Below are 24581 nucleotides of genomic sequence, written 5' to 3'. Positions count from 1 at the left end.
GCTGCTGTCCAGTGTGTCACCACACCGCTGCTGTCCAGTGTGTCACCACACCACTGCTGTCCAGTGTGTCACCACACCACTGCTGTCCAGTGTGTCACCACACCACTGCTGTCCAGTGTGTCACCACACCACTGCTGTCCAGTGTGTCACCACACCACTGCTGTCCAGTGTGTCACCACACCACTGCTGTCCAGTGTGTCACCACACCACTGCTGTCCAGTGTGTCACCACACCACTGCTGTCCAGTGTGTCACCACACCACTGCTGTCCAGTGTGTCACCACACCACTGCTGTCCAGTGTGTCACCACACCACTGCTGTCCAGTGTGTCACCACACCACTGCTGTCCAGTGTGTCACCACACCACTGCTGTCCAGTGTGTCACCACACCACTGCTGTCCAGTGTGTCACCACACCACTGCTGTCCAGTGTGTCACCACACCACTGCTGTCCAGTGTGTCACCACACCACTGCTGTCCAGTGTGTCACCACACCACTGCTGTCCAGTGTGTCACCACACCACTGCTGTCCAGTGTGTCACCACACCACTGCTGTCCAGTGTGTCACCACACCACTGCTGTCCAGTGTGTCACCACACCACTGCTGTCCAGTGTGTCACCACACCACTGCTGTCCAGTGTGTCACCACACCACTGCTGTCCAGTGTGTCACCACACCACTGCTGTCCAGTGTGTCACCACACCACTGCTGTCCAGTGTGTCACCACACCACTGCTGTCCAGTGTGTCACCACACCACTGCTGTCCAGTGTGTCACCACACCACTGCTGTCCAGTGTGTCACCACACCACTGCTGTCCAGTGTGTCACCACACCACTGCTGTCCAGTGTGTCACCACACCACTGCTGTCCAGTGTGTCACCACACCACTGCTGTCCAGTGTGTCACCACACTGTCACGCAGTGTCACCACCCGGGACACCCACCATTTACCCACATCTTCCCCAACCCTCCTGGGGAAGCAACAGTGAATTATCATTACTAATTAAATTCAAGGGAAAGCGCTAAACCCGTAGGAGTCATAGACTGCCAGGGGAATGATAATAATCAAGTCTGATCCAAGGAAAAGGATGGTAGATCAAACTACTAAGATTATGGCTCCTTCAAGACCACCGAGCCACGACTCTCGAAGGGAAAGAAGAATTCTAAAAAAAAAAAAAAAAAAGTGTTCTCTTCGTGGCCGGACAGATGACCGACACTTGGTCGGACAGACATTTCACCGACGGACATTTGGCCGATCGGACATTTCACCGAACTGAAAATTAGGTTAAGTGATGAATGCCATATCGTCCGTTCGGTTAAATGTCCGTCGGTGAAATGTCCGTCCGACCAAATGCCCGTCGGACATCTGTCCGGGAGCCGTTTTCTTGTCACTTCCACTACGGTACTGAACACCTGCTCCTAGGCTGAGGGACTGACTACCTCGTCTTCTATCTCTTCAGTCTTCTGTATTGTATTGATAAAGTCACTGGTTGGCGAAACCTCTGTTGTATCAAGCTACCCGGATGTTGCACATGTATTTAATTCATCACTCCCACTTAGTGAAACAAGGCTTTACTGAACGAGTGATGAGAAGCAAGCAACAAAATGACGGGTGAGAGCCTCTCACAGTCTGTGATCACCAGTAGCTTCTGAAGATATTCATGAATTAAGAAGCTTATGGAGAAAATAGTGAGGTATCGAAATATGGGTGCTGCTGCTGGTGTTGCTGGTGATGGTGGTGGTGGTGGTGATGCTGCTGTTAGTGGTGGTGATGCTGCTGTTAGTGCTGGTGCTGCTAGTAACGGTTCTGCTGCTGCTAGTGCTGCTGGTGTTGGAGCTGCTACTGCTGGTGGTGCTGCTGCTACTGCTGGTGGTGCTGCTGCTACTGCTGGTGCTGCTGCTGCTACTGCAGGTGCTGCTACTGCTGGTGCTACTGCGGGTGCTAGTGCTATTGCTACTGCTGGTGCTGCTGCTGCTACTGCTCGTGCTGCTACTGCTGGTGCTACTGCTGGTGCTGCTGCTACTGCTGGTGGTCCTGCTACTGCTGGTGCTACTGCGGGTGCTAGTGCTACTGCTGGTGGTGCTACTGCTGGTGCTACTGCGGGTGCTAGTGCTACTGCTGGTGCTACTGCGGATGCTAGTGCTACTACTGGTGCTACTGCGGGTGCTAGTGCTACAGCTGGTGCTGCTACTGCTGGTGCTGCTACTGCTGGTGCTGCTACTGCTGGTGCTGCTACTGCTGGTGCTGCTACTACTACTACTGCTGTTGCAAGGGGTTTCCAATTCTAACCTTCATAATTTGTTTATTACATATCCATCCTTGGTTCTACTAGGTCGAAACTTTGAATCATCCTCTATCATGATTATCTGCCGATACTTCCCGGACATGAAGTTAGCTTGCTGATCATAATATATCAAACATTGTTCCACTCATCATGTGGGCGTTCTAATCTTAGTATATTACACATTTTTCTAGCCATCTTGTTAACATTCTTTCTATAGACTTACACATTGTTCCAGCCATCATGTGGGAGTTCTTTTTATAGTGTTAGAATTTGTTCAAGCCATCATTTGGGAGAGCTTATCATAATGGGATGCCCATGGTTCCAACCATCATGTGGGCGTTGTGGAGGTAATATACTTAATGAATTGATTAACTCTACTAATCAGTGTCGTCAGTATTCCACCAAGAGAATGTCAGCCACAACAAGCCCTCTCAAACATTTTGGGGACACCATCAAGAGGGGGCTGTCAATCACAAGTACACTGGAAACCGTTACATTTACCAGAGTGAGTCCTTGATAACCCCTGGTTCCTGGGACCAACTCACTAGCACTGGCTAAATTGGGACTTGGCACAAAGGTGACTACAGCATGCTAAATAAGACCCGTTGGCTGCCTCCAGAGCTTAATGAACTCCTGATGCTAGAAACACTACACTTTAATTAAGTTCCCTACCTGCTTTGAGTAAATCATGGATTGAAATCTATTTAATAAACACGGAAAGGAAAGAGGACTTTACCTGTATCCAGGTGTAAAACATACCTGGGGTACTTGGTGTCTTGGATTTGCGGTGATCTCAGGACAGGATGCCAATCGACTTTTGTCTTGTTCAACAAATGAGACCTGTCACGGTGACTCAATGTTCATAAATCACTATTGCCGATATTCAGTACACTGGACGTGCAGGTAAACACTCGTGTGCAAGAGTCCACGTTTAGAATGTGGATTCCAGCTTAGGTTCAGAAAATCCTCTAACACTTAAAATGAGTCTCGGTATTTCCTCGTCCACGTTCCCAAGAAAGACGTCTAGAGCACGTTAAAATAGACGCACCAGTGACTACTGATGTGGCTACTTTCTGCTCATGAGAACGAAAGAACCACATTCTGACGCGTACAGTTTGGCGCTAACCTGAAAACTGCACCAGGACATTCAAACTCGGCCTGTCCAGTCTATACTGAGCGTCTACCCGAGGTACTGTTGCCAGAGTGCTGGTAATGGTGAGGGTAAATTGGTCATTCTCAGTGTGACGATGTGAGACATACTAACGTTCATAACACTCATCAGTGATCTGAGACCTAATAAACGAACTAAACCTCAAAGTCTCATAATGCAGGTGGACATCTGGGTTATGCAGGTGTCACTTAGACAAGTGGAAGAGTTGTTAACCACCTCGTCTTCCCTACTCGTCAGAGAGGAATGGTGGTTACAGTAACAGTCCAAATGTTTACCACCACTAGGCTGACAGGGAAGAAGTGGTTGCACAAGCCTCAGTGAAGCACTCTGTCATGACTAAGAGACTTAGATTAAAAAATCCCCACAGGCGTTCTTATCATGATGTGTTATGCATTATTCCATCCATCACATGGGCATGATTATCATGGTGAGTTACACATTAGTCCAGCCATCATGTCGGCGTGCTTGCCTTGGTGCGTTACACATTGTTCCTGGTCATCTTGCAGGTGTGCTTATCATGATGGTCATATTTTCACATCCGCGTTCCACGCTCTGTGATGATTTCCTCGCTGCTGCATCTTCAGAAAATTGACGACGATTCTTGCGTATTTCGTTTTACATCTAATATCATATTACAGTTATTCTCGTTAATAGCTAAAGCCAAAATATGCTTTATATTAGTTGTCTTATATTGTTTTTAGCTATGTGTATACGCAGGATATAACAATTACGCTATTCTCTGTGCTCGCTAAAAGGAGTTTTGATTGGCTACCCGAACTGCAAACAATCTGCTCACTTGTTTGATTTCTGAAGCTTGTGGCATGCCGGCGGAGGACATCTAAAATCACATCTGCAGTAACTGCTCCTCACTTTCTCTAGTTGGACATTTTTGAGGCAACATCTCTCCTTTCTCTACTGTCTGGGAGAACGCTGTTTTCTGGCCGTGTTACATAGGCTCTGTTTTCTGGTAATGTATCTGTTGGAGAGCCGGAACATACATCTCGTAATTTTGCACAACCCTGTTCACAGAGCCTTACTTAGAGCAAGTGATTTCTGACATTTCCTGAGGTTGCGCGTCGTAAAACACTATGCTTCAAGTCTTGCGTAACTCTATACCTACATTGTTCTGACTGGCATCTACACACTGTCGGAGTCGAGGTTCGGAAGTTGCTAAACTCTAATTCAGTAATTATTTTTTTTTGCTTTGTATGGAGACTTATCGATTCGTTTCCGGGTCTCATTCCTTGCTTGACGTTGTGCTGCTTACGGATGCTTTTTGTATTTTGCTGTTTGGCGAAATGGTCGCTTTACAGAGGCAATATTACTGTTGTAATATTGCCTCTGTGGGTCAGAAGTTAGTTTATTAAGGGGCTTATTTTGTCATGTTCTAAGTAGAGTCTAGCTGAGCATACTACACACATATATATTACCCAATCTTATATATGTGAATACAATTTAGAAAAGTAACGTACCAGATGGTACAACTTCTCTAAGAGTATATGATATGATAATGATATATATCTATTTACTTCAAGTACATGGTATACAGGCCTAGCTGACATCAATGACGTATTACTACATAGAAAGCCACTTGTTGTGCAGAGCATTTCGGGCAAATTAGGTCAGTTTTATCCCAGGATGCGACTCACACCAGTCGACTAACACACAACCGGTGTAAGGAAACACGTCCGATGTTTCCACCCCTTTGCCTGGAATCTAACCCGGACCCTCACCTTGTGAAGCGAGAGCTTTTGCACTAGGCATAACTGTACGACCCTAGTGGGTTTACCACTTATTAATTATAATAAGTATAATTAATTATAATTATAATACAGTATAACTATAATTACGGTTAAATTAAATAATGAATACTAATTGCAGAAGTTATATATTAAGGGATGTGTAGGAACCTATATTTCTAAATTTACGCTTAACTGTAAATATTTCGTTGGTATAATTTCAGCTAGTTATAATCCTTTATACAAACCAAAAGCTCTAGGAGAAGCTTAATATGGTACAGGATAATTGGTTATGACTTCATACTGACGATCTGTTACAAAGCCAGAAACAGGCTAGGTGCTAGAGAGGGATCAATAAATTAAACTTCAGTATTCTCTGATACATGTTTGTGCTAATAGATGTCGCCTTTTGTAACACTCGCAAATTTACTAGACACTCTAGAGAATGGTCTAAACATCGCCAATGATGTCCCTCATAAACAAACCATACCTTGGGCGGAGATAGAACCCGCGGTCAGAGAGTCTCAAAACTCCAGACCGTAGCGTTAGCTGTGTGATGTAATATAACAGGGAAGCATCGCCGATTTTTTCTATAATATAATTATCATGTAGAATATGGCTGCAGCATACTGCCAACGTATCCAATGTTGCTAAAATAGTCCAACAATCCTTCCTGACTTATCCCCGTCACGACCCAGTCAGTCACTGCTCCTCTCACTCGCTGCGACAGGACGCATATGCTGATATTTTGCTGTTCCATTATTATTAAATAAAACTGGTGCCGAACAAAGCCTTTTCACAATAATTGTTTGTCATTGGGAGTTACTCTTTACAAACATAATTCTTATTTACCTAGCTGTATTGGGCAGAATTTTATAAACAATTCCAAATTCTTGGAAAAAGATTACTTCACCAGTATCAAGGTCACCCTCTTCTTTGGAGGATTCAAAATACCTTTATTAAAAGTAATTTAATATGTTGTTTTAATGTTTTATTCATTACAATTGTATATGACAAAAAATATTAAGAATAAAATCAATATACGTATTGTACTTGAGTGCAGCTTTAGTCCTTTATAATTACAATCATTAATCAATCAACCCTAGAAAGATACAATATAGTTAACCATTGTTTAATCATCTATACTGATATATATTATTGTCTCACATTGTTCAGTGTCCATTTTTTATACCTAGAATAAACTCGGCAGCAAACACATCTGGAGTTCAGGTACAACAGTTTTCATTGATGGTTTTGGAAAAAAAAAAGAATTACAATTGAGTAATGTATAAGCTTCTTGGAGGTCATTACTGGTCAAAAAATGCTCTTTTTTAATAATATAATAATAATAATTAATATTCAAGGCAAAAATAAAATCAGGTTTGCTGAAGCTATGAAAAATACCAAAATATTCAAGAGATCTATTAAACATTATTTTTTATTTGACAAAGTACAATATTAATACTTTAAGTATATTTCAAGTGATGTTTTCATATCAATGCCCCTTGTATGTTCAGCGTTTTTTTTTATTATTATAATAATAATTCATATCAAATGGTGAGTTTTTGGGACCAAAACTGCCTTGAAAAAATCATAAAAACACTTCTTCATATGAAACGTATTACTTACAGTTCTCCTAAATACAAAATAAATCATACTCACTTATTGTGAAACACCAAATTAATGATACATATAACTTAACGATAACTAACAAAAATCCTTAAAATACGATTCTATTCCTGTATTAGCCAGGTTTGATAACCTCTCGGAATACCCTGCCACCTCCTGAGGTAGCGAGACAGAATACCCTGCCACCTCCTGAGGTAGCGAGAGGACGCCACGACCTCTGCTAACACGGGAAGCTCCTACAACTGCAGGAGACACAGCAGGAGGGTGGTAGCCATGACCAGGAGGGTAGTGCTGGTGGTGACTGTGATTGAGCCTCCGTCGTTCCCGTGGTCATGATTAGAATCCAGAACTGTAGGAGGAGAGTCAAGATGGTGTCTTCAGTGGAGCTGAGGAAATGTGATTCACTAGAGAAAAGAAATTCACAAGGCTTGCGAAAAATGAATGTCAAAACACCTTCCAGAGATGAGTACATAATGGCGTTACCTAGAGGATACGATGGTGTTACGTAGAGGACACGATGGTGTCACCTAGTGTGGCATGCTAAGAGTATTTTACATTTTATTCGGCGTATGTCACACATCATACAAGACATGCCTCCCGATCAGCGAACCAGATGCTGAGGGTTAACGATCAAAGGGGCGGCGGATAGAATGTTGACCATCTAGTTAAAGCTTTATGTTAAGAAACAAGCTTGGCTCTAGGCTGGTGTTTTTTTTTTATTTTAAATAACCCTTAAACAAAGCTTTTACCCCTAGGCGCCAGCATATATTTATGTAACATAATTGCGTTACAACCCCCAAATTGTCAATAAGGCGTTTAACCGTGTTAAACGTCCGTTATATACTGCACCCATTGTTTTGTCTCCCCATTTTCAAAACCTTTTGTATCACAGGTTGATGCTTGTGATTCAGCGGTTGGGGCAGCGTTACTCCAAGCTTCTGGTGAGGGCGATCTACGGCCAAGTATCAGGCCTATCAGCGGGCCAACTCTACTACTGAAAGAAGCCCTGGCCCTGGTACTTGCGCTGCAGCATTTTGACGTGTTCCTCGTCAGTACGACACAGTTGGTCACAGCCTTCAATGATCATAATCCTCTGACGTACCTGAGCTCAATGAAGAACAAGAATACACGTCTGATGAGGTGGAATTTAAGGCTGCAACCCTACAACCTGCCTATATGCCACATGGCTGGAAAAGATGTGCTGGCAGACGCCTTTTCCCGATCATGTAATTGTTAGGGAGAACAGGAATAGTAAGCTATTTTATACCCTTGTGGTCATTAAAGTAAAATTTGAGTTAATCCACAAGTGTCCTGAACCTATGCTAGCTCTACTGTCTCGCTCCAAGGTCGTGTCTGACTTAAAAGTCTCTTGGAGTGGAACATTGCCTAATGAGCTGGATGGCTGAGAGGAAAGGCGGTTCCATTAGTATTTCATGCCATGGTGGCACATTACCCATGGATGATGCCTAATACTGGCTATCAGAGCCCTGGGTGTGGCATGCTAAGAACAAGTTACGTTGTATTCGGCGTATGTCACGCATCCATATAGTCATGCCTCCAGATCAGCAAACCAGGTGCTAAGGGTTTAACGATCAAAGGGGCCCCGTCATTATACCAGCACCTTGGTTCAACCCACCAATCACAAGGAAGCCTGCCAAAGCTGTGAATTTATTATTATAATAAAAAAGAAGCGCTAAGCCACAAGGGCTCAAAGCTGTGAAGCGATGTGGAACACGCGTGAAACAACTTTGGCAGACTTGCCTTTACTGCTGGTCACTCACGGCTTACATCTGCCTCATTGATGACCGCGTCTTATGCTTGCTTTTGCATCAGTGGACATAGTGTAGATATTGTACATAGGCTATAATACACTGTAAATAACAGTTTGTTTTGGTGAAGGATATATAATTTAGTTATTCTTTGCTGCCCTTTGCTTGTTCCCAAGTGGTAATCGCATTACAGCAAGGTGTGCAGGCCATATCTACGCCTGTGTTCGTAATACCATGAGAACATGATAGTGTTACCTTGAGATGGTGTTACCTAGAGGGCATGACGGTGTTACTGCGAGGGAAAAGTTCAATAGATAGGAGTAACGATATAGTAACAATAGTTTCATTGCCGGCTACTTGTTAAGGTAGGGTAAGTCCAACTCCCGCTATCCCCCCCCCTTTTTCCCTCTCCCCGAAAGTGATAGTTTGCTTGCCGGCTACTTGTTAAGGTAAGGTAAATCTAGCTCCCGCTATTCCCGCCGTTCCCCCCCCCCCCCCCAGAAAGTGACAGTTTGATTGCCGACTGCTTGTTAAGGTAGGGTCAGTCTAGCTCCCGCTATCCCTTCCCCTCCTTCTTCCCCCTCCCCCGAAAGGTGACGTGTGGGGCTCCGGTCCAAACAGTAATCACTAGACTCTCAGCTCCCAGCACTACTCTTGGATGACAGAGAGGGTCACCTGCCAATCAACGAGTAGAACTGATGGAGATGGACTAACGTCCTGAGACTTCCCCTTTTTGGATTTAATAACCTGTGCACCTGTATGAAATTGCAGGACGTAACCCCTCATCATTGCAACGGTAAAGAACCTGCTTTCCTGTCATCGGGATAGAATACTCACGGATATACTGTGAAGAACGAACCGGTGGGTTGTAACCAACACCTGCGACACCCCCCCCATCATCAACAACAGCTACGATTTCAAGAACACAGTGTCACCAACACCAGACTCCCAAGTTTTATATTAGCTTTGAATTCAGTTATCATTTATATTTTTCATTTTTCATTTTCTTTAATGTAGGATTAATATTTCATATTTAAGTGTTTTATATTTTATATTTTCTATATAATAAAGTGTTCATGTTTGTCTGTTATTATTTCTTTTTCTATTCATTAGTTTTCCTGAGGAGGAGCCAGCCTTGGTAATACTGTCTGAAGTTATTATAGGGCTGAGTAAGCCTTCACAGTTACCTAGAGATAAAATACAATTGAGAAAGCTGCAAGAAAAAATAAAATAGAGTTTTCTTTAATCGGAAAATTTTTCAGCGACATTTTTCTCTTCTTTATCAAAAATTTTAGTTTGTAACTCGAGAATGTCTTAGTCCGTCATCGACTTCAAATTTCCACCGATGGTGTATTGTTGCGGCGTCACAGGTGGAGAAAAACTCCTCTAATATACTTTTAAATTTCAACACTCGTGTATCCTCCTTGGAAACAGTATTATTTTACTTAATTGCATTATTTTTTCCTTGGTGTTGAAGGGGCTCTTGATTCAAGGAACTGGACTTATCCTCGTCTTGCTCGATTCGAATCTGAATGCATCACATTCCACAGGTGCTGTATAACCCCTACTGTTTAGCGCTCTCCCCTAATTAAAATAAAAGAACTATAAACAACATCGTCTCTAATGACTGATTCATCTTATGAACTGACTAAACAAAATTTTGGCTTTAGGCTGTGTAGGTGCACAGTTTGACAGTTTGTTGACAGTTTGTTGAGTTTTGTGCAATAAATGGAGACTTTAATCATTTAGTGATTAAGTGTTTTCCTCACTGCAAACTGTGACTTGAGTTTAGGTTGTGCAAATTTTAAAATGGCAATTTTATTGTTCAACTTGGTTTTTGCGAAATAATTGAAGGATATTTTTAATTATCAGAAATTAATCACAATATCTAAGTTCACTGGTTATCCACGTAATGTTCACTGAATAAATCTTAATTACTTACATGCATACTTACATAAACCTTAAATGTTGGTAAATATTACTGAGAGGAAAATTTGGATTTATTTTGACCCGTGTTGATCCTAGTTTGTCTACGTAATGAAGAAACTGGCAATATTTAAATGCTGATTTTCATGCAATAATTTATAGGTACAAATGAATGATGGTGAAAGTATTGAATGGTGGTGAAAGTGTTTCTTTCCTTTTTTTGGGTCATCCTACCTCGGTGTGAGACGGCTATCATGCTGGAAAAAAAAATTCTAAGAGTCTCCCCTAAATACCTTCACCATTTTACGCTAATAGCTTGATAAATAACACTCTGACTGGCTTTTTTCAATCTTACTGTGCTGGTGTACTTTAGAATATCGGTCCCTCGGAGATTTGAAAATTCCTCTTTAGGTGTACTTCAAAACCATGGTTTCTGAGTACAAAGTCAAAATTAGTTTAGGGCTGTACATGTTCTGATTTGCAATTTTATTGAACAAAAATTAGGATATTAGTGTCGAATTCTAAACTGATTCGACTGAAATCTTCACCACTAATACTTAACTGCATTGTAAACTCATGCTACACTCTGTGCTAATATTCTCGAATGCATTGCCATAGAGAGATAGCGTTGGGGGGGGGGAGGGAGCTGGGGTTGTGCAATACGAGGATTCCTTGGATCACACAGCGACGGAAATACATATAGTTATATAACGTTAACATTTGCATTCCCGTCAGTGAGAAATATTTACAACCCTAAACATTTCTATATTTCCACTCCAGACAGTATTTTATGGATCAAAATAGTATCTGTGAAATAAGCGGAGAATGTCTCATCCGATGAGAAACATAACCAGAGAATGTTTCATCCAATGAGAAACATAACCAGATAATGTTTCATCCAATGAGAAACATTACCAGAGAATGTTTCATCCAATGAGAAACATAACCAGATAATGTCCTCATTCGATAATATACAAATAACCAGATATCTCATCTAATGAGAAACAAACTACAGTGTTGATTTTATTGGATTATTCAGGTTAAAACTTCATAATGTTCACTTATGCTCACTAACATGTGTGTACCCTCAAGACCAGTGTAAGAAAAATGGTTCACTAAAGACAAAGTTTGAATAAAACTAAATTACTTACAAGCAACATACCTACTTAAACGCTGGAAAATCTTAGAGAAAAGTTTGGATTCATTTTGGTCTTTTTATTGAAGAAACTGGGAGAGCAAATACTATTTTTATGCAATATTTGAGTTGCTCGACTCACCCTTCAACCCTGATACCTTCTTAATGTGAATTGTAAGCGGCATCAAACTTAAGTGTGCTGGTGTATTTTAGGATGTTGGTCTCTCAGAGTTAACAAGAGAATGTCTCTTCAGTTTGGCTGCAAAGATGGTGTTATATGTTTCTTAATGAAAGGTTTGAATTAGTTTTGGGTTGTGTTTATCCTAATTTACCATGTTTTACTGAAGAATTTGAGATAGTTTCAATGTTATCACTTGTGAATATTTCTCCTCATTCTCTTCAAATCTTAAACGCTAATATTTAACTGAAGTAAAAACTTATGTTGCACTCTGCACTATTCCTTTTCCCTGCATTGACGTGCAGAGGGTTGGAGTTATGCAATATGGGGATACCTTTCTCGGATCATGAAGCGACCGATATACATCTAGTTTGCACAATGTTTTGCTGAGCCATGAACTGAACGTTGTGTAAATAAAGGTTTATTCCGCTGTGGCTTACCTCTGCTATACCTGCCGGTACTTTTTTTCCTCCCAAATCCAACAAGGTTCTGACACTCACGGACTCTTAAACATTATATTTTCCTGTTATATGTGTACGACAACAGAACATAAAAAATGTTATAATACAGCAGGGACTTTTTTTTCCAAAAGATGAAACACTAGAATGTCTCACCGCAGCGGAGATCGTAATTCGACTCCTTTCCATCTTCATCCTTCCAGGTGAAGGTTTCCAGGTCACAGGTCAGCTCCAGAGACGATAATTCTCCGTCAGAATGGTAGCCCTCCTGGCATGTTACCGTCACCTGCAGGACAAAATAGCAAAAAGTCTTAACACAAGGGCTGCAAAATAGTCATTTGCATTACTGTTATTAAACTAAAGTATTTATAAAAGATACTTTAGAGAGTAGATACACTATACATTGTAGGAAATGTACGAATAATTAGACGCAAGTGCAACACTTGGGTATCGCATTGTGGACAGTGACTTCCTCAGTCCAATACAAAGAAGAACAGTGAAGATCAGAAGAAGACTGAGGTTAATTTGATTACCACAATCTCTTTCCAGTCTTCACTATTCTTCTTTATATTGAACTGATGAAGCTACTGTGTGGCTTAAACTTTCCGCAATAAAGATATCCAAGTGTTGCACAAGTGTCTAATTTATCAACTTTCCGGTTCTCTGAAACATTAACCTCCGTAGCCAGTGTACTGTAGATGGAAAGTCAGTTACCGTTTTAATGTATTGATGGAAAACTGGTACAAGAATGGAAGGAAGGAAAATGTGAAAATTAGAGAACATTTTCGTCTATGAGGTCATTTAGTATTTTTGACAATAAAAAGTATAACACATCGGTCACCTCTTACCGAGGTCGAGTGATTCGGAAAAGAAGAAACACTTTCGTCGTCACTCATTCAATCCCTGTCTTCAAAGGAGGATACCGACATCAAAGCTCTGATGGGCCTCTGACTACAACATCCCCATCCCTCCTTCAGAGTGCAGGAAGCATGCTTTCCACCTCCAGGACTCAAGTCTGGCTAGCCGGTATAACCGGAATCCCTTCATAAATGTCACTCAGCCTGCACTCCAACAGCACTTCAATTTATAATAAAAACACTTGCCTCCACTCTGTCTAATGTGCTTACAAAAGCCTGTTGCATGTACAAGCCCCTAAGGCTCAAAACCCTGCCTCCAACATTTCTTGGGGCAGCTCCTTCCTTGCCTCCCCTCCACTCCAGATTTATTTACCTTCCTAGTCATCCAGTTTTACTTCACCTACTCTAAAGATCCAAACCACCTAACAACCCCTCTTCACATCTCCAAGCTATTAATCTCTACATAATATTCACTATTCATTGCCTCCAGGATCTCCTCTTTGAGCTTTTGCAACTCATGTCTGACACCCATATAGCCGTACTGGTACACAATACTCTGGTACATTCACACTTTCCTCCACAGATGCACCACCCACATTTTTGTCCATTGTCGTTTATATAATTCACCTTATTTTTCCGAGACTCATCCGCCAACAAGTCCAATCACAAATATCTGAACACATTTACTACATCCATTCTTCCAATCTAATTTCCAGTCTTTCATTACCTAGATTTTATTTCTCATCATTTTGATCTTTCCTTTACATGCCCTCCCAAATTCCTTCATCAACTTCTCTTCAAATTCTTTGTCTTTCAATCCCACACTCTGCCCCAACTCCCTAACATTCAATTCTTTTACAACCCCATTAATATGTTAAACAACCAAGGTGGCATTACACCGTGTCTAAGGCCTACATTAACTGGGAAATAATCTCCCTCTCTCCTAACCTGAGTCTCACTATCCTCGTGAAAACTTTTTTTCACTGTTTATGTAGCCTGTCACCTATTCCATACATTTGCAACATATGCCATATTGCTTCCCTCTCCACCCTATCATATGCCTATACTAAATCCATAAATGTAAAATAGTTCCTAACCTTTTTCTGAGTATTGATCACTTAAAAGTTTCAATGTAAACACTTGGTCTACACATCTACCCTTTCTAAATCCTCCTTGATATTCTTCATCATAATTCTATAAGTCTTTTTCTTATTTTTTTCACTAATAAATGTACAGTATATTCTACTCAGTATACTCAAAAGGCTGATTCCCTTATAAATCTTATACACCTTTTATTCCTTTTACCCTAATACAAAGGAATTATGCACGCTTTCTGCCAGTCTCTATGTACCTTCCCTCTTTCATGTAATTATTGAACAAATGCACCAAGCACTTAGAAATTATAACCCCACCTGCTTTTCACTGCCTCATGCACTTTACCTGTACTAACATCCGGCTGTTCCTTCGTCCTAAAAGATGCTTTACCTTCCTGTCCAGTGCACGAAATCATGCATGCTGAATGTTGATGAAATAAACACTTATCGGTTCCTCAAAATATTTTCCTCCATCTTCCCAGTATCTTCACTCAATCTAATGTCTCATCGAACATACATATGAACACACAAGGTAAAACGATAACAAAAATAAAAGTTAATAACACGAACTCACACGAGTCATCACCATCACACTAAGGTAAAAATAATCTGAACCAATAAAAACAATACATATGAAATTGGTAATATCAAATTACTCCAAAAATTTATCTGAAATTCTTACAGGTCAACCATTTCTCTATGACAGAGCCATAAAAAAGTCCGTATTCCTGACCATACACAACTTCCAATAATACCTTAATGAAGAAGGTAAGAAAATTCGTCAGGCAAGAACGCCCCTTAGTAAACCTGTACTGTACTTCGGTTCATTCACGAAATTATGTCTTTCAAGATGGTTGAGTTGCATCTACAGTTATTCATTCCATTAATTTTCCCACAACTGAGATTAGGTTGCTTGGCCTGTAATTAAAACCTGAGACCTTATTTTGCACTTTGTAAATAGGTATGACAATAGGCATTTATACATATTTTCAGGATATCTATTTTTAGAACTCTTGAAAACTGTCAGAGCCTAGAAGGTAGTTTATTTTTAATCCACCTAATAGTCTGAGGACCGTGTTACTAGAGACTAAGAGCCAGCCTAGTATAATTATTGATATCACTTCATTTCATTTGTATTTTCTAGTGTCAATGCAGAGATTATATAGTTGTTAAATAGGTAACATTACCGTCGACAGGAAATTAAAGCTATAGCACAAGGTCTTGACACAAACTTTCGAATCTTCTCTAGTTTGTTAATGAACAGGTGCAAGTTCCCTACATGAACTTCATAATCCAAGACGGGTCTGATGCATGTCAGGCCCAACATTCCTAGAGCAAGGTTCCTGGAGGTAGCTCCTTGATTAGCTACCGTCACACATACTGCTTAAGTGTACACTGTTAAAATATGTTTTTCATGATCTGTGTGAAGTTCCTCTTCCAGATTGTATTCAGTGTCGGATTTTCTCTCTTTATTCCAATATTTGTATTATGCTGCATTTATAAAGACTGACTTCCCATAGTGACTTGTCTAATCACATTCCAACCCCTTTCTCTCTAGTTCTTTCTCTGGCTTTCCGCTTTATACCTTCTCTCTCTCTCTCTCTCTCTCTCTCTCTCTCTCTCTCTCTCTCTCTCTCTCTCTCTTCCCTTTACAATAACACTAGCACACTATCGTTACCAGGAGACAGAGAGCTGGATGTTTTACCTTTGGGTTATCGAAGGACTTGATGTACTCGTTTCGACAGTTCTTGGTTCCATCCGTGCTGTATGTTTCCTTTTGATATTCCTTGCGCGTCAGAGCTGGACACCCTCTCGAGGACACTGAGAGAGAGAAATACATCTCACAAAAAAATTCCAGCGATATTTTTTACACTTGTGACTGATCTGTTGAACCTTCGTTGTGTGACACCAACCTTGGGATGACTTGACTTAGCTTTGTTGTGGCACTGGGCACTGGCGGCGCCTTCGGCTAAGTATGGCGCAATGACAAGAAATTTCTGGCTCAGTATTTCACCTCCTTAATAGTAAAACTCATAATATTCATAATTCAGCTGTCTGAAAACCACTCAATTTCTACTTCGGTGACCAACTAAACTCACCCTCTAACCCCATGCCTAAGTAAATAACTGCAGTTTAAATATAATCAAAGTTGTATTTAAAAATCTTAAAACAGTAAAAAATAAATATATATAATTAAGAATTCCCCCCAAAATGCTTATGTCTATAAAATTCCATATTGAAAATGGAGTAAAACTCATTATGGTTAAACTGGGAAAGGTTTTCAACTAAGATTACAACAACATAAATATACCATTAGAGTTGGACAAGAGTTTAATGATCTTTTGTATCATTCAGGTTCATGGTTGAGAGAAATATAATCGAATCATGTTTCATAAACAACAGTGTTGAGTTTAATATGAATATTAGTTCAGGATTATATAAATTAGATTCATATATAATTAATAGAATTTGTGATGAATTTAAGCTATGTCTGACATGTCACTCATAAAAATGTACTTGACATGTGGCATAATAAAATCTCTCTCTCTCTCATATATATATATATATATATATATATATATATATATATACATATATATATACATATATATATATATACCTATATACATATATACATATATATACATATATACATATATATACATATATACATATATATATACATATATATATATATATATATATATATATATATACATATATATATACACATATATATATATATACATATATATATATATATACATATATATATATATATATATATATATATATATATATATATATATATATATATATATATATATATAATGTATGTGTGTGTGTGTGTGGGGTGGCGAATAGGTAAAACTGGTCAATTAGCAAGAACTCATTTAAAATTAAGACCTTTCTCAAGTTTTCTCTATTACGTTTAAAGATATATTTTTTTCATTTATGTTAATGTAAAAATTAATAATTTTGTACTAAAAGAACCTTAGAAAACTTATCTAAGCTTGTTATAACAAGCGCAATTTAATTTAGCCTAATCCAACTTAATATATTTTAGACAAGTTTATAATAATTTAATAATAAACACAATGAAATATATTTTTTCGTTAGGATCAGGATGATTTTTGCGAAATTATTGCATACACAAATTTTCGCTTGTCTTATATGGCAAGATGAGCGTTGCTATTTAAACCAAGATCGCAAGTTTTACATATTCGGCACGATATTATATATATATATATATATATATATATATATATATATATATATATATATATATATATATATATATATATATATATATATTATTGTAACCACGAACGATTGGAATTTAATCAGTAACAACACTGCGACTAGCCATGGACTCGAATCCATGTCGTTTTGGCCTGCCTCATGTGATTTTCGCTTTTCGCGGACCAAAACGACACGGGTTGGAGCCCTTGGCTGGTTGCAGTTTTGTTGTTGATTAAATACCACTCGTTCGTGTTTACAATAATATAAATACTGCTTGTGGAGGCTAGTACACTAAACGGGGAGTAGAATGAAATTAGCCAGAGGCTCCCACACTACCGTATGTCATCGAATCCTGCCCCATGCAGTGGACAACGAAAGAGATTTGAAATGTTTAACAATTCGCAAACAGGTGAAATTATTTACAAGCATTGTCTCTACGTCCACAGCAGACTGCTGTGACACCTAAGCTACTCCGAGACCTCTCTCCCTGCTTTTGTTGCTCCCTTGCAACATTGCACAGCTCCTGATGACGCACTGAGAAGTGTGAAAGTACTTGAGCTAAAGATTTCCACCCATCCTGCATAGTTAAGATCGCCCGTCTGCGATTGTTTGCATATATATATATATATATATATATATATATATATATATATATATATATATATATATATATATATATATATATATATATATATATCTTGACGTGCTGTTGGAGTGTGAGCAAAGTAACATTTATGAAGGGATTCAGGGAAACCGGCAGGCCGGACTTGAGTCCTGGAGATGGGAAGTACAGTGCCTGCACTCTGAAGGTGGTGTGTTAATGTTGCAGTTTAAAAACTGTAGTGTAAAGCACCTTTCTGGCAAGACAGTGATGGAGTGAATGATGGTGAAAGTTTTTCTTTTTCGGGCCACCCTGCCTTGGTGGGAATCGGCCAGTGTGATAATAACAAATATATATATATATATATATATATATATATATATATATATATATATATATATATATATATATATATATATATATACAACCATCAGAATCTCTACAACCATGGTGCTGTAAACACCACCTCCAAGGCTGAGGGACTGATTACCTCATCTTTTGTATATAGTTCTTCTGTTTTTTAATTATGTCCAAGAATCTGTATTGATAAAGCCACTGGATGGCGAAACGTCTACAATAAAGGTAACCAGATGTTGCACAAGTGTCTTAAATTTCATCTTGTCGGTATTGTATACCTGTCTTGCACAAGGGAGATATTAATAAAGTACTGAGGGTGTCGAACCAGGTAAGAACCAGAAATAATGGATTTAAGTTGGATAAATTTAGATATAGAAAGGACATAGGTAAGTACTGGTTTTTTAACAGAGTTGTAGATGCGTGGAACAGTCTTCCCAGTGGGGTGATAGAGGCTAGGACCTTGGGTAGCTTTAAGAAGAGACTGGACAAATATATGAGTGGGAGGGGCTGGGTTTGAATGGTGTCATTGGGTACGGGAGTTATTTCTTGGGTAGCTTTAGGTAGAGGTCGTTTTGATAAGGACCTAAGAACATAAGAACATAAGAAAGGAGGAACACTGCAGCAGGCCTGCTGGCCCATACTAGGCAGGTCCTTTATAATTCATCCCACTAACAAACATTTGACCTACCCAATTTTCAATGCTACCCAAGAAATAAGCTCTGATGTGCAAGTCCCACTCAAATCCAACCCATCCCACTCATGTATTTATCCAACCTAAATTTGAAACTACCCAAAGTCCTAGCCTCAATAACCCAACTAGGTAGACTGTTCCACTCATCTACTACCCTATTTCCAAACCAATACTTTCCTATGTCCTTTCTAAATCTAAACTTATCTAATTTAAATCCATTACTGCGGGTTCTCTCTTGGAGAGATATTCTCAAGACCTTGTTAATATCCCCTTTATTAATACCTATCTTCCACTTATACACTTCGATCAGGTCTCCCCTCATTCTTCGTCTAACAAGTGAATGTAACTTAAGAGTCTTCAATCTTTCTTCATAAGGAAGATTTCTAATGCTATGTATTAATTTAGTCATCCTACGCTGAATGTTTTCTAACGAATTTATGTCCATTCTGTAATATGGAGACCAGAATTGAACTGCATAATCTAGGTGAGGCCTTACTAATGATGTATAAAGCTGCAGTATGACCTCTGGACTTCTGTTGCTTACACTTCTTGATATAAATCCCAGTAATCTATTTGCCTTATTACGTACGCTTAGGCATTGCTGTCCTTTTCGCAATCTGTATGGTTAAGTTCTACATTATTTAACTTATAAGTGCTAGGGTTATGGACACTCCCGAGCTTCAGAACCTTGCATTTATCTACATTGAACTGCATCTGCCACTTTCTGACCAAGAGTAGAGTTTGTCTAAATCCTCCTGAAGTTCCCTAACATCTACGTTTGAATCAATTATCCTACCTATCTTCGTGTCATCGGCGAATTTGCTCATATCACTAGTAATTCCTTCATCAAGATCATTGATATATATTATAAACAACAACGGGCCCAAGACTGATCCCTGTGGAACGCCACTTGTTACTGATCCCCACTCGGATTTAACCCCATTTATGGACACTCTTTGCTTCCTGTCTGTGAGCCATGATTCGATCCACGAGAGCACCCTTCCCCCAATGCCATGAGCTGCTACTTTCTTCAACAGTCTTTGGTGCGGAACTCTATCAAATGCCTTACTAAAATCTAAGTAAATAATATCAAATTCTTTATCGTGGTCAACAGCCTCAAAAGCTTTACTGAAGAAAGTTAATAAATTAGTTAGACAAGACCGGCCTCTTGTGAATCCATGCTGAGTATCATTAATCAAGCTATGCTTATCGAGATGGCTTCTTATAATCTCAGCTATAATTGACTCTAGTAATTTGCCTACAATTGAGGTCAGGCTTATTGGGCGGTAATTTGACGGTAACGACTTGTCCCCTGTTTTAAAAATAGGAATTACATTAGCCATCTTCCACATATCAGACACTGCACCTGTTTGAAGGGATAAATTAAAAATATTAGTTAATGGTTCACAGACTTCCATTTTGCATTCCTTTAGAACCCTTGAAAAAACCTCATCAGGACCCGGTGACTTATTTTGCTTCAGTCTGTCTATCTGCTTCACAACCATTTCACTAGTGACTGTGATGTTACATAATTTATCTTCTTCTGATCCACTATAAAAATTAATTACCGGAATATTATTAGTGTCTTCCTGTGTAAAAACCGAGAGAAAATAATTATTTAAAATCGAGCACATTTCATTCTCTTTGTCAGTAAGATGCCCATAGTTATTTTTAAGGGGACCTATCTTATCTCTGACTTTTGTTCTATAGACCTGGAAAAAACTTTTTGGGTTAGTTTTAGAATCCCTAGCAACTTTAATTTCATAGTCTATTTTAGCTTTTCTTATCCCCTTTTTAATGTCCCTCTTAATGTCAATATACTGATTCATAAGATGACCCTCGCCTCTTTTGATACGCCTATAAATTCTTTTCTTATGCCCTAGTAGATATTTCAGCCTATTATTCATCCATTTTGGGTCATTTCTATTTGATCTAATTTCCTTATAAGGGATAAACGTTCTTTGAGCAGCATGTATTGTGTTCAGAAAACTGTCATATTGATAGCTCTCTTCGTTACCCCAGTCAACAGATGATAAGTGTTCTCTAAGCCCATCGTAATCTGCTAAGCGAAAATCTGGGACTGTTACTGAGTTATCCCTACTATCATACTTCCATTCAATTCTACATGTAATTGATTTGTGGTCGCTGGCACCCAGTTCCTCTGAAACTTCTAAATTATTAACAAGGGATTCATTGTTTGCCAGAACTAAGTCAAGCAGGTTATTACCCCTTGTAGGTTCTGTCACAAACTGCTTCAATAAACAATCCTGAACTACTTCTAAGAAATCGTATGATTCTAAATTCCCAGTTAAGAAATTCCAATCAATATGACTAAAGTTAAAGTCTCCTAGAATTACTACATTATCGTGCCTTGTGGCCCTAACAATTTCCTCCCATAGTAGTCTCCCCTGGTCCCTATCTAAATTTGGGGGACGGTATATCACACCTAAAATTAATTTTTCATGCCCCTCTGAAAATTCTATCCAAACAGACTCTGTATGTGTTACTTCAGACTTAATACCTGTTTTTATGCAACAGTTCAAGCGACCTCGGACATACAATGCCACCCCACCCCCCTTCCCGATACTTCTATCTACTTGGAACAATTTAAAACCCTGAATGTGACATTCCGCAGGCATGTCCCGACTTTTTGAATTAAACCACGTCTCAGTAATGGCAAATACATCTATGTTACCTGCACTAGCAACTAGTCTCAACTCGTCCATCTTATTCCTAGCACTGCGACTATTTGTGTAATAAATATTTAATGACCCTCCTATCTCTTTACCCTTCCTGCTCCTTTCTGTTATTCCACTAAACCTATTACTGTCATTGTCAATTAGTGCCACTGGCTTTCCAATATCCTCCTCATGTTGCCTATTACTATTTCTCCTAGTACTCATGTTACTACCCTGCGACTTCAGGGTTTTCCCGCCAAAATCCATACCACTAACTATTCCTAGTTTGTCAATGAATGTTACCGCATTTTCCTTACAGTATTTGTCCAGCCAGCAATTGACACCAATTGCTCTGGACAACCATTCATTTCCAACTCCTCTCCTTGGCAAAATGCCACATATGACAGGTTTGCCACCCTTCTTCCTAATTATCTCTATTGCTGACCTATACCTGCTAATCAGGTCCTCACTCCTACGTCTGCCAACATCGTTGCCTCCAGCACTGAGACAGATAATAGGATTGCTCCCATTACCTCTCATGATGTCATCCAGACGGCTAACAATATCCTTCAACCTGCCTCGCATGGGCCAGTAGGCCTTCTTCAGTGTTCCTACACTCTTTTGTTCTTATATATATATTTTTTTTTTCAACAAGTCGGCGGTCTCCCACCGAGGCAGGGTGACCCAAACAGAAAGAAAATCCCCAAAAAGAAAATACTTTCATTCAATATTTTCACCTCACTCACACATAATCGCTGTTTTTGCAGAGGTGCTCAGAATACAACAGTTTAGAAGTATATACGTATAAAAATACACCATGTATCTCTCCAAACTGCCAATATCCCAAACCCCTCCTTTAGAGTGCAGGCATTGTACTTCCCATTTCCAGGACTCAAGTCCGGTTATATAAAATAACCGGTTTCCCTGAATCCCTTCACTAAATATTATCCCGCTCACACTCCAACAGATCGTCAGGTCCCAAATACCATTTGTCTCCATTCACTCCTATCTAACAAGCTCACGCACGCTTGCTGGAAGTCCAAATCCCTCGCCCACAACACCTCCTTTACCCCCTCCCTCCAACCTTTTCGAGGACGACCCCTACCCCGCCTTCCTTCCCCTACAGATTTATACGCTCTCCATGTCATTCTACTTTGATCCATTCTCTCTAAATGACCAAACCACCTCAACAAACCCTTTGTAGATGAATGGTTCAGAGAACCGACATGTTGATAAATTAGACACATGTGCAACTCTTGGGTATCTTTATTGAGGAAACGTTTCGCCACACAGTGGCTTCATCAGTCCATACAAAGGAGAATCTTGAAGAATAGGAGGAGAATGAGGTAATCAGTCCCTCAACCTTGAGTCGATGTGGTCAGTCCATCAATCTTGAATAGAATACGGCATACGTGCTGAGAAGGAGCTTATATACCGTTGGCAGGAGAGGTGAAGCAGTCAGAGGCAGTGTAACACTTATTCAATGTTGAAGTAGGTCGTGCCCAAGAATTAGGCAAGCGAAGAATTCCCAAGTATTAAGATCCCAAGAAGATGCAGTGTCTGACAGCTTTGTAGATGAATGGTTCAGAGAACCGACATGTTGATAAATTAGACACATGTGCAACTCTTGGGTATCTCCTCCTATTCTTCAAGATTCTCCTTTGTATGGACTGATGAAGCCACTGTGTGGCGAAACGTTTCCTCAATAAAGATACCCAAGAGTTGCACATGTGTCTAATTTATCAACATGTCGGTTCTCTGAACCATTCATCTACAAAGCTGTCAGACACTGCATCTTCTTGGGATCTTAATACTTGGGAATTCTTCGCTTGCCTAATTCTTGGGCACGACCTACTTCAACATTGAATAAGTGTTACACTGCCTCTGACTGCTTCACCTCTCCTGCCAACGGTATATAAGCTCCTTCTCAGCACGTATGCCGTATTCTATTCAAGATTGATGGACTGACCACATCGACTCAAGGTTGAGGGACTGATTACCTCATTCTCCTCCTATTCTTCAAGATTCTCCTTTGTATGGACTGATGAAGCCACTGTGTGGCGAAACGTTTCCTCAATAAAGATACCCAAGAGTTGCACATGTGTCTAATTTATCAACAAACCCTCTTCAGCCCTCTGACTAATACTTTTATTAAATCCACACCTTCTCCTAATTTCCACACTCCTAATTTTCTGCATAATATTTACACCACACATTGCCCTTAGACAGGACATCTCCACTGCCTCCAACCGCCTCCTCGCTGCAGCATTTACAACCCAAGCTTCACACCCATATAAGAGTGTTGGTACTACTATACTTTCATACATTCCTTCTTTGTCTCCATAGATAAAAAATTTTTGCCTCCACATGTACCACAATGCACCACTCACCTTTTTTCCTTCATCAATTCTATGATTAACCTCATGCTTTATAAATCCATCTGCTGACACGTCAACTCCCAAATATCTAAAAACATTCACTTCTTCCATACTCCTCCTCCCGAATTTGACACCAATTTTTCTTTATCTAAATCATTTGATACTCTCATCACCTTACTCTTTTCTAAGTTCACTTTCAACTTTCTACCTTTACACACATTCCCAGATTCGTCCACTAACCTTTGCGATTTTTCTTTAGAATCTCCCATAAACACAGTATCATCAGCAAAAAGTAACTGTCACTTCCCGTTTTGTATTTAATTCCCCATAATTTAATCCCACCCCTCTCCCGAACACCCTAGCATTTACTTCTTTTTACAACCCCATCTATGAGA

At 39.7% G+C, this 24581-nt stretch overlaps 1 protein-coding gene and 1 long non-coding RNA gene across 4 annotated transcripts in view; both read right to left on the bottom strand.

Annotated features, from left to right (window-relative positions):
* The window catches only part of LOC138852922 (uncharacterized), a 145354-nt gene extending 139939 nt beyond the window's left edge, over window positions 1-5415 (bottom strand). The window contains exon 1 of the long non-coding RNA XR_011392181.1: window positions 3042-5415. This is a non-coding gene — a long non-coding RNA (uncharacterized lncRNA). The remainder of the gene's footprint in view (window positions 1-3041) is intronic.
* Window positions 5416-6161: 746 nt separating this feature from the next.
* LOC128688254 (uncharacterized) overlaps window positions 6162-24581 on the bottom strand; it is a 103627-nt gene continuing 85207 nt past the window's right edge. For all 3 annotated transcript variants that reach the window (XM_053775966.2, XM_053775964.2, XM_053775965.2), the window contains exons 7-9: window positions 15944-16059; window positions 12444-12573; window positions 6162-7170 (exon numbers count right to left, since the gene is read on the bottom strand). In XM_053775966.2, coding sequence (XP_053631941.2) covers window positions 7058-7170; window positions 12444-12573; window positions 15944-16059 — 359 coding nt within the window. In that variant the 3' untranslated portion in view covers window positions 6162-7057. The remainder of the gene's footprint in view (window positions 7171-12443; window positions 12574-15943; window positions 16060-24581) is intronic.

The sequence above is a fragment of the Cherax quadricarinatus genome, chromosome 19 (genome assembly GCF_038502225.1).
Source record: "Cherax quadricarinatus isolate ZL_2023a chromosome 19, ASM3850222v1, whole genome shotgun sequence".
Classification (NCBI taxonomy): domain Eukaryota; kingdom Metazoa; phylum Arthropoda; class Malacostraca; order Decapoda; family Parastacidae; genus Cherax; species Cherax quadricarinatus.
Note: the sequence above shows the minus strand (reverse complement) of the source record. Positions and strands in the feature narration are given on the sequence as shown.